The 10959-nt window shown below is 45.8% G+C and overlaps 1 protein-coding gene across 1 annotated transcript; it reads right to left on the bottom strand.

Moving 5' to 3' along the window:
• Positions 1-244: 244 nt before the first annotated feature.
• Positions 245-587, bottom strand: LOC129325062 (small nuclear ribonucleoprotein F-like). The gene has a single exon (XM_054972574.1). The coding sequence runs from the start codon at positions 505-507 to the stop codon at positions 247-249; it is 261 nt and encodes an 86-aa protein (XP_054828549.1). The 5' UTR covers positions 508-587; the 3' UTR covers positions 245-246.
• Positions 588-10959: the final 10372 nt, after the last annotated feature.

The following is a 10959-nucleotide window of genomic DNA, read 5'->3' as shown; positions in this document are numbered from 1 at the left end:
CAAGCAACACTATCAAAGGGCAAGGAGATTTTGCCACTCTGCTCAGCCTGCACAAGAAACACACACACAGGGCGCACAGCATAACATCACATTTTCAGTCACATCACTGCACAGAGCCTCTGACAAGAAAAGATTCCGATCTGACTTATATGAGGCACAGATTTATCCAAATGTTCAAGACGAGGAAGATGTTCAATATTAACTTGGCAGATCTAACTTTCTGGGAGGGGATTTTTTTAAAAAACTTTATTCTCTCATTTCTCCATCTTCTTCCTCCTCTTCCACACCCCTTATGTAAAGGACATTATTACACCTTATCAGAACTTCACCAAGGTGTCCAGATAATGCATCATCAATATATTCTTCTGTATTTGCAAGCTGCATGTTCATGTAGCCGTCGACGGAGACGAGGTAGCCCTTGTATTCCATTTCCCACTTCAGCTTCGCCATCACGGGCTTCCCAGTCAGCCCGTTGAGGAAAAGCTTCGGATTGAGAGGCAAACTCATGACAGCCTGACCGAGCGAGAAATGGCCACGACAACAAAAAAGTTACCCACCCCGGGCACCGCGTGTGCCCGCCACAGGTCTAAAAGAAAAAGCCAAGAAGTGGGAGGGAATTTTTGAAAGGTTTTTATCATTATTATTTTGATCAGGAGATGACGTGATTCTCTCCCCCTTTTTCCTCTCACAACAATCCTGAGAGGTAATTGGAGACTGGCCTTAGGTCACCCGGGGAGCATCTTGGCTAAGAGCAGGACCACAAGTGACGCCTGACACTTGTTGGACACTAGTCAGCTTCCCTCAAGTTTTGATGGGAAATGTAGGCATCCTGGTCTTGCAGCTTGGCTCTCCATCTGCTGTCCAATGGACTTTTCAACTGTCACTTGTCCAACATTCCACCAAGCTGCCTACATTTCCCATCAAAACTTGAGGGAAGCTGGCAAGTGTCCAACCTGTGTCAGGCATCACTTGTGGTCCCGCTCTCAGAGGTAGTTTAATCTACCTCTTGCAGTCCTAGTTTGATATGCCAACCACTACACAAATAATTATCGGCTGGTGCTGAAGGGCCAAAGCATTTAAAAGCAATCTGTTATATTTTGCCTGGGGCTAGTTATTGGGAACCAGTTTTGGGGCAAGGAGCATTAGCATTAATATTACAAAGTCAAATAATATGAACCATCTGACAGAAAGTCACCCATTGTCTGGATGGGAGATTTATCTCAGAGAGTAGGCCAATGGGGAATGTTAAATGCCAACTTGAGGGGGAGGGAACGAGGGAGGAAGACAGTAAGAAGAAACATGGCTCCATTCTGGGTTGGGAAAGAAGTATCACAAATCCCTACAGCATAGCAAGAAGACAATCCCAAGATCTAGCTACTGCAAGGACAGAAACCTGAGGGGCAGGAAAGCCAAGGCTGAGCTTCTGATTTCCTTCCTCTTTCAGGTATTAAAGCCTTGTCTTTCTAAAAACACTTGGTGGGCACCAGGGAAGGTTTTGGCAGGAGCCACGGAGCCCATGGGCACCATGTTGGGACCCCTGATCTCATGTGCGATGAACAATCTCTGCTGTACCTGCCTCTCTGGAAATAAAGCAATAGCTGCAAAACACCCTGTCTCCAGTGCTCTCTTCCACAGGGAACAAACCCAGATAAAGGACTATCTTTGGAATTTCTCACCACTCAAATCCTGCATGTCACTAGAAAGCTACCTGATATCAAGTCAGACAGCTGATCCATGCAGCTCAGTTGTACACTCTGGCTGCTGCCAGGTTTCCAGAATCCCCGACAGAGGAGGCTCTTTCCCAACATCCGGTCCCTAAATATGCAGTCATCACTGATCTCATGCAGTCATTGTGATCTCTTTTAAGCACAACTGAATTTGGACTAAGTGGTCATCAATATGCTTTGTCTCCCAGCTCTACTTCTTCCTTTTCAGCCACATCAGTGGAGACCGTGGATGTCCTGAATGGACAGTAATGGGGGTGATCAATGGCCTTAGAAGGGCTCAACTCAGGGCCAAACTGCACAAGATGCCCAACACATGTTGGGTTATCACAAGTTTACCTGGGTAGTGTAGTTGGCAGCAGGACAGGAGGGAAAGAGTCAGCGAGGGGAGTCTGAAGCTGCCAGGCAGCTAGCAGCGGCAGAAGGAGCTGCTGAGGCTCCTGCTGCCACCACCACTGCTAGACTCAACCATCCCTTCTCACAGAGAGGGGGAGGAGTCTGTGAGACAGCATGGTTGAGTCTACCAGCGGTAGTTCTTTCTCCCACTGCGAGCCACCTGGCAGCTTCAGGCTCCCCTCACTGAATCTTGCCCTCCCATCCTGCTGCTGACTACACTACCCAAGTAAATTTGTAAGAACCCAACACGTGTTGGGCATCTCGTGTAGTTTAGCCCTCAACTCAGTTTAGGACGCCACTGTTTGAGGTTCGTTGGTTTGACAACAAGACCAGTCTAAGTTCGTGGAGTCTGCCTGTTTGGGGTGGAGTCACACTCCCCATTAAGGAGCAAGTGTGCAGCTTGGGAGTACTTCTCACAGCAGAGCTGCAACTAGAGACACTGATGTCCTCTGTGGCATGCGGTATTTTTCACCAACACCTGTTGCTGTGCCAGCTGTGGCCTACCCTGAGAAGCAGGAATTGGCCACAGTTATCCATGCCCAGGGTTGGTCACAGCTATGCACTCAATGTGGAGCTGCCTATGAAGATGGTTTAGAAGCTTCAACTGGTTCAAAATGTGACAGCCAAGCTCCTAGCAAATGTAATGAACAGGGGACATGTCTCATCAGTCTCAACACCTTTAAATTGTTGTTTTGCTTCCAAGCTCCATGCAAGTCAAAAAGCTAGAATCATCACATGTGACAGATTGCCTTCATCCATATATATCCATCTGGGCTCTGAGAAGAAGAAGGAAAGGGACCTGCAGCTAGAAGAGTATTCTTGGAATATACTTGGAAGGCGATGATGTCAACAGAAAGCCCCTTTCCAGTCACCTGCATGGAGCATGCTATGTTTGTTTTCCTCCCGGAAGAAAAGACAGATTTCACTTGTCAGATGTGTAAGCTGGTCAGGCTTTTGAAGGAGAAGATTCAGAGCCTAGAGGAGAGGATCACCACCCTTCAGGAAATCAAGGAAGGGGATGATTTTATTAAGAAGACCCTGGGGCTCTGCACAAGCATGAAGAAATAAGTCTAAGAGAAGAAGGAAGAGTCGATCTCCCTTCTGAGCTGCCTCTCAGTTCTGCAGTACAAACCGGAAGGCGTGGACTAAGGTGACACTCTGGTCCACTGGAACTCAAGAATCATTTTCAGGTGCTTGAGATGGTGATGGAGACAAGAGCGGAAGGAGAACGACAAAAACCTGGAGAAGAGAGTGAAGAGGGTATGGGAGCACATGGAAGTGGAAGAAAACGGAAGGTGGTGGTCATTGGGGACTATCTGCTCAGGAGTATGGAACGTCATGTGTCCAGGACAGATCCTCTACTCTGAGAGATGTGTTGCTTGCTGGGAGCCAGAATTCAGGATATTACAGACCAAGTGCCAAAACTGATCAGACTGACCAATCAGTACCCGTTTGTGCTAGTTCACATGGGAAATGACATGGCCACGAATACCATTGCAAGAATTAAAGAGGACTATGACACTCTTGGAAGGCAGTTGAAGACAGTGGGGGCACAGGTGGTATTCTCTTCTATCCTTCTTGTCAAAGCAAGAGGAATGCAAAGGGAGCAGACCATACTCGAGGTGAATCGTTGGCTGAGATGGTGGTGCCAGCAGGAGCGCTTTGGATTCTGGGACCACAGGATAAGTTTCCTTAGAGAAGGCCTTCTAGCACATGATGTCAGGGAAGAAAATGTTTGGAAAGAACCCAGAAAGTTTCACCAGGAAAGCTTTAAACTGATGCTGCAAGGGGAAGGGGACAATCAATGAGGGGATTTCAATGAAGAAGTGATAACATCAGGGGCCCACATGGGTAGGACAGATCAAACAAAGGTACAAGGCTACAAGTGCCTATATACCAATGTCTGAAAATATGGGTAATAAGAAGGACGAGCTTGAGCTTCTCTTGCAAACAGAAGGTTACGATATAGTAGGAATTACTAAGACTTGGTGGGATGATTCCCATGACTGGAATGTGGTAGTGGATGGGTACAAGTTGTTCAAGAAAAACCAGAATAAGCTAAGGGAGAAAAAGGAAATGTTCAGGAAATGGAGAGAAGGACAGACCTCTAAAGAGGAATATATGAGGGTTACTAGGTACTGCAGATCAGCCATCAGAGAAGCCAAAGCACAGTATGAGCTGGGTCTGGCAAGGGGGGCTCGCTACAATAAGAAAAACTTCTACAGATATGTGAGAAGCAAACACAAGGTAAAAGAGGCAATTGGACTGCTGTTGGGAGTGGAAGGAGAAACTCTGATGGAGGACAGAGAAAAAGCAGACAGGCTTAATGACTTTTTTGCCTCTGCTTACTCCCTGAAGAACTCGAGCCCATCTAGAGATGGTAGTAGACACGACAGGAAACCTGGGGGGCTAGTTGACATTGACAGAGAGGTTGTGGAGAGGCACCTGGCTGCACTGGATGAATACAAATCCCCTGGGCCAGATGGTGTGCACCCAAGAGTGCTCAAAGAACTTTCTAGAGAACTTGCAGAGCCTCTGTCCATCATCTTCAAGGGCTCCTGGAGGTCTGGGGATGTGCCACAAGATTGGAGAAGAGCTAATGTTATCCCAATCTTTAAGAAAGGGAAGAAGAATGACCCGGGAAACTACAGGCCAGTCAGTCTGACTTCTGTTGCTGGGAAGATATTCGAGCAGATTTTAAAGGGATCGATCTGTAAGCATCTGAAGGACCACTTAGTGATCCAGGGAAGTCAGCATGGTTTTGTCCCCAACAAATCTTGTCAGACCAACCTGGTTGTCTTCTTTGATCGCGTGACGAGCTTACTGGATCATGGGAACTCTGTCGACGTGATTTACCTGGATTTCAGTAAAGCTTTTGATAAGGTTCCCTTTGACATTCTAATGGGTAAACTGGAAAACTGCAGACTGGACTATAGGACAGTTCGGTGGATAGGGAACTGGTTAGAGGACTGCACCCAAAGAGTGGTAGTCAATGGTGTTTCATCAGATTGGAAGGAGATGTCCAGTGGGGAACTGCAGGGCTCAGTTTTGGGCCTGGTACTTTTCAATATTTTTCTCAATGATCTGGATGAAGGGGTAAACGGGATTCTCATTAAATTTGCTGATGATACCAAATTGGGAGGAGTGGCAAACACCCAAGAAGATAGAGTTAAAATTCAACAAGACCTGAATACTCTGGAGAAGTGGGTGGTTTGTGAACAGGATGCAATTCAACATAGATAAGTGCACAATATTACATCTGGGCCACAAAAATGTGAAGCACAAATACAGGATGGGGTAGTAGTATATGCAAAAGAGATCTTGGAGTAAGAGTGGACTGTAAACTAAATAGGAGCAGTCAGTGTGATGCAAAAAAGGCAAACTCAGTCTTGGGTTGTATCAAAAGGGCCATTGCAGTGAAATTGCAGGAGGTCATAGTCCCTCTCGATACTGCCTTGGTCAGGGCGCACCTGGAGTACTGTGTGCAGTTCTGGAGGCCTCACCACAAAAAGGATGTGGGCAGGGTGCAGAAGTGAGCGATGAGAATAATCAGGGGTCTGGAGACTGAGCCTTAGGAGGAAAGGCTGAGGGCCTTGGGAATGTTTAGTTCGGAGAAGAGGAGATTGAGGGGGGACGTGATTACTCTTCAAATACTTGAAAGGCTGTCATTTGGAGGAGGGCAAGGAGTTGTTCCAGTTGGCATCAGAGGATAGGACTCAAAGCAACAGGCTTAAATGACATGCAGAAAGGTACCGGCTGGATATTAGGAAAAACTTTTTCACGGTCAGAGTAGTTCAAAGGTGGAATCAGCTGCCTAGAGAGGTGGTGAGCTCCCCTTTACTGGCAATTTTCCAGAAGAGGCTGGATGGATATTTGCCAGGGATGCTTTTGGCTCATCCTGCATTGGGCAGGGGGTTGGACTAGAAGGTCTGTATGGCCCCTTCCAACTCTGTGATTCTGTGATTCTGTGGTATCTGCTCTGTGTACTTCTTTTATGCTGGAGCCACACAAAGTGGCAGCATGGTGCTGTGGTTAGTGTGTTAGATTAAGACTTCAGCAATTTGGATTTAAATTCCCACTCTGCTATGAAACTCTCTGGGTGACCTTAAGTCAGCCATATCATGATAATTTGTACAGTCCAAATAAGCTCCATCCCACACACAGATGCACACAGAATGGAAAATGTCATACAAGTATCGATTAGTCACAAAACCCTATTGTATAAAAAGATAACCGCTCCAATTTAGTAACATCCACCCCGGTTGTAAAAAGTGGAAATACTGATATTCTGCTGTGTAGCAGGGGAAAGGGGGCGAGTTTCACTTCTTTCCTCATCTCAAACTACAGGTGGGTGGGATTCTGGCTTTTTAAAAAATGACTGCTTAGGAATCTCTGGCTGCTTGACTGAGCCGGGGAATCATATGTTCGGCATATACAATTGTCCATGCCGGGGATAACCAGAAACCAGTTCAGCATCCATGTTGCTGATACTGGACTGGGACGTGTACCAAACAATTCAAAATTATTATTAAGTGTGTGAGGAGATTAAAATGGGAATTATGCCAAACACAGTGAGTTAAACTTTTTATTGTTGTTGGCCATCGAGTTGCAACAAATTCATGGCAAGCCCCTGATATTCCCCCTCATGGGGTTTTCAAGGCAAGGGAACGGAGGTGGTTTGCCATTGCCTTCCTTCACATCACAGCTCCAGGCTTCCTTGCCGATCTCACATCCAGTATCGACCCTGCTTACCTTCCAGGCACTATTGAGATCAGGCAAGTCCAGGCCATTCAGGCTGCTAATAATTTACACTGAGTTCTAGTGAGTTCTATATTAAAAACAAAAACCGTCCACCAAAATAAAAATATGTTCAGCGTGGCTTGAAATGTCCTAGGCGCAGAGAAATTCATCTGCTTCTTTGTCAATCCAAGCACAAACGGGAAAGTGTTTCTTCATCCTTAGAGAAGACATATGTTAATATAACTAAGGTTTGACAGACTTTTTTGGTGATTGTTTTATTGATAACAATAAACTAAACTTTACTACAGGGGCCTCGACACTAGCTTGCAATTTCAATATATATAACATTAATCAAACGTGATCTTGGCCTGGACTGGACGTGTTTCATAACGCTCTCAGCAAAATGACTCAGGCTTACTCAAGAAAAGACTCCAGTAACTGCTGGCAGGAATCCCTCTGTGGATCTCCCTTTCCAACAGCTTGTGTATAATCCAATCAAACTTTCTTGGAAGATCTAGTAGCAATAATGCCTGAGAGGATTCACAGCAAGACAGAGACCCCCACGAGTGACACATCTGCACTGAAGTAAGCTATGTGACGCATCCAAATATTCCTTCCTCTTCCTTTCTGATCCAGATGGTATTGCCAATGGTTTTATTGCTCAGCTGAGATTTAATTGACCCTCTCTTCCCCTTCGATGTATACTTTGTACTGAGAAAAATGTTGTCACTACCCCATATTTTCATGGGACTGTGGGACTGTGTTTGAAAAAAAGGGTTCACTCATGCATGCTTGTAACACGATGATATCAACATCAACATCACGCGGGATTCTGCATGATCGATTTTGATCGGACTTTTTGAGCAGTCGTGCTGCAGTGGAGTCGTATGAATCTACCGCTCCCCGATTCCACATTAAGGCTTTTGTTTCGCATTGACATTTCATTTCATCATGCTCAAAGTCCATCGTGCAGAATTTGCCAGTAGAAAAATCGATTCCTCATTGCTTTTTCCGGGGGAAATGTTGACAGATGTGCATCTTCTTCATTTTTTTAAATCCCCCCCCCAAAAAAACGTTGCTACATATAAACATTGCATCAAACAAACACATCTGATAGGTCAGAGCATTTCCCACCAATATTGTGGAATGAGTATTGGTTATTGACATTTGGAGGGAAAATTGTTATCAATCACCCCACTTTCCCTCTGCCTCAGAAGCTGTCGGCTGTCAGCGAGCAACAAGTAACAAATTTGGCACGTTGAAAAACAGACCCATTATTGGTCAGCTGTCGTTACATGACACAGGATATGTTTCTGCATAGACTTGTAGAAACGTTGCAACGTTTTTTATAATTAAAAAAAAAGAGGGGAAGGGAAAGGTAGTGGGTGTGGCTTAGAAAACGTGATTGGCCAATCAAATTAAGTTGATTCGAAGGGCGGGAGAAAAGGGCAAGGGTGGGGAGAACATCGAATAAAGAATTCTGTATGATTAAAATCCCTAATCTGCTGCGAATGGACAAATAAGTCAGGGAGAAGCAGGATGGAAAAAAATGGACAAAACCTGCCGTGACTTCGAAGCTGCTGCTAGGATTGCCTTCCCACATGCGGAAACCCAAAATCGAGGTCATTTGGAAGCTGAACAGCGGAAAACCACTAGTGCGGAATCACCCCACTATTTATAAGTGTGAAGGGCCATTTCTAATAGAACATCACAGAACAAATATCCGTATCGCCCAAAGTGCTAGGCAGTTCAGTAGAATCTTTCCATGCTTTCAGCTGTCAGTCATAGAAGCAAGTTTTAGGTGCTAGCCACATTGGTCTGTAGTAGATGCACAAGGTTTGAGCCCCAAAGCAACGTAAAGACCAACAAAGAGATTCCAGGGCATAAGCTTTTGAGAGTCAAGCTCAGAGATAAAGGAAACTTAACTCTCAAAAGCGTATATCCTGAAATCTCGCTGCTACTGGGCTGCAACCTTGCTCACAGAAGCAAGGATCATGCATAAATCTATATCATCTGATTTTCTATACGAATGGTTGAACACATGCCAGATCAACTCATCTCCTGTTCACCAGTTGGGAACAGGGAGCTTCCCCCCCCCCCCCCCCGTGGACTGCTCATCTGTTCGTCAACCCATTTGTGGCTGTTTGGCCAATTATTTCACCATATTACTTCCTAAAGGTGCAGTATGGTGCAATTGGTTTTAGCACATGTGCATTTTTCCTCACCACTTGTCCGGGAATTGTTTCCACAACAGATCTCTGCAACAGGGGTGTGCAAGAAAAAAATATTTGGTTTTCCCACACTGGAAATTCTGGAGCTGGAAAAAAAGTTGGAAATAAGCAATCTCCGAAGTGGCTTGCTTACTGCTTATTGACCAGCTTCGGTATGCTCCGTAAAGATTCAGAGCACACCGAAAAGGCATTTAAACTTCCAGCCCCGCCACTTAATTGACCCGATGGGAGGGGGAGGAGGAGGGTTCCCTCCTCCCCCTCCCATCTGGTGAGGAAGAGGAGAGGATTCCGTCCTCCCACTCCCATCTGGTCAAATAAGCAGCAAGGTGGGAAGCTTAAACCTACACTTTTCTAGCCACTTGCAAGCGGCTAGAAAAGTGTAGGTTTAAACCTACCCACCTTCCACTTGGCCCTTCCGCAGTGGGCAAAGGGAAGCAGCAGGGCTAAGCTTAAGCATGCAGTCCTGCCACCAGGCACTCTGTTCGCCTCCTGCAGAAGGGGCCAGGGAATCCCCTGGCCACTTCCGCAGTGGGTGAAGGGAAGTGGTGAGGATTCTTTACCTGATCACATCGGGAGAACGACAGCAGCAAGGTGTCCAATTTCAAACCGAGTGCCTCGCTTCTTCACCCAATGCGATCCCATCGGGTGAAGAAGCGAGGCATTCAGTTTGAACCTGAATGCCAGTTTTCACTCGATGCAGGCTAGGTGAACCTCAGAAAGGGCCCTGTAAATGCCATGGTCCATCTGAAGTGCCGAAATTGCTCTTTCCCTGCCACTTGCATGGCAGGGAAAGGGCCCTTTAAGCACCAGCTGGCCTGCAGGGGATCCTCTGCAGGTCAGCTGGAGCCAGACGGGGTTTGAAAGCCCCAAAGCTTCCCAAAGTGACCCAAATTGCTTTGATTCGGCATTTCCGAATCGGGGCCAGCATGCTGGGCCAGATTTGGAAATCCTGAATCTTTACAAATTGGGTCCGATTCAGGTATTTATCCTGAATTGGAATCCTGAATTGCACACCCCTACTCTGCAACACAATTTTTGAAATGATAGTTGGGAATTCAGAGGACTATATAATAAGTTATTATAACAGTATTGCACCATAACAATCTAGCAATTGATTTTTTTTTAAGCTTGGGGAAAACCTTCAGATGGCACAGGAAAGAATGCATAAATGGTTAAATCAGTCATAAATAAATGTGGTGTCTACTAAACAAAATCCTATAGTCCTCAGCGATGTTAATGGCTTCCATTCTGGAGCAATCTGCAGTGTTTTGGTACATGAAAAAAATGCAACTTTTCCAGCAAGCATTCAAGTAATTCAGTGCCAGAGCTCCTGTCTTATTGTCACAGTTGAACAAAGCAAGTTTGACTGTTGAACATGTTTGGAACAAAGTTTGTGTCATCCCTAATTTTTTGCAACTTATTAAAGAATTGAACATTTCATCATTCTTGAGGCAAAAAAGCATTGTGTTTTAGGTGACATGAGAAAGTATGCATGACTGTATATTGACTAACTCTGTAATGATGCATGGTTAAAGTGGTGCATGTACTGTAGGCCATGTGTCCATATGAATGAGGCCACTTTCCAGTTTGGGCCCAACTTCACACAGACGTAACCTAAGGAAGCTGCCTTCCCTCCACCACTACACACTCCTAAGCAGGGCTTTTTTTCTGGGAAAAGAGGTGGTGGAACTCAGTGGGTTGCCCTCGGAGAAAATGGTCACATAGCTGGTGGCCCTGCCCCCTGATCTCCATACAGAGCGGCGCAGAGGGCAATCTAAACAGAGCGGCGTGGAGGGCAATCTAAACTCCCCTCTGTCTGGAGATCAGGGGGCGGGGCCACCAGCCATGTGACCATTTTCAAGAAGTTC

Source organism: Eublepharis macularius, chromosome 2 (genome assembly GCF_028583425.1).
Source record: "Eublepharis macularius isolate TG4126 chromosome 2, MPM_Emac_v1.0, whole genome shotgun sequence".
NCBI classification, from domain to species: Eukaryota; Metazoa; Chordata; class Lepidosauria; order Squamata; family Eublepharidae; genus Eublepharis; species Eublepharis macularius.
The sequence above is the reverse complement of the archived record's forward strand: the minus strand, read 5'-3'. Positions and strand labels throughout refer to the sequence as shown.

Excerpts from the sequence above, each read along its gene's own strand:
- LOC129325062 (XM_054972574.1), bottom strand. The coding sequence starts at position 507 with ATGAGTTTGCCTCTCAATCCGAAGCTTTTCCTCAACGGGCTGACTGGG.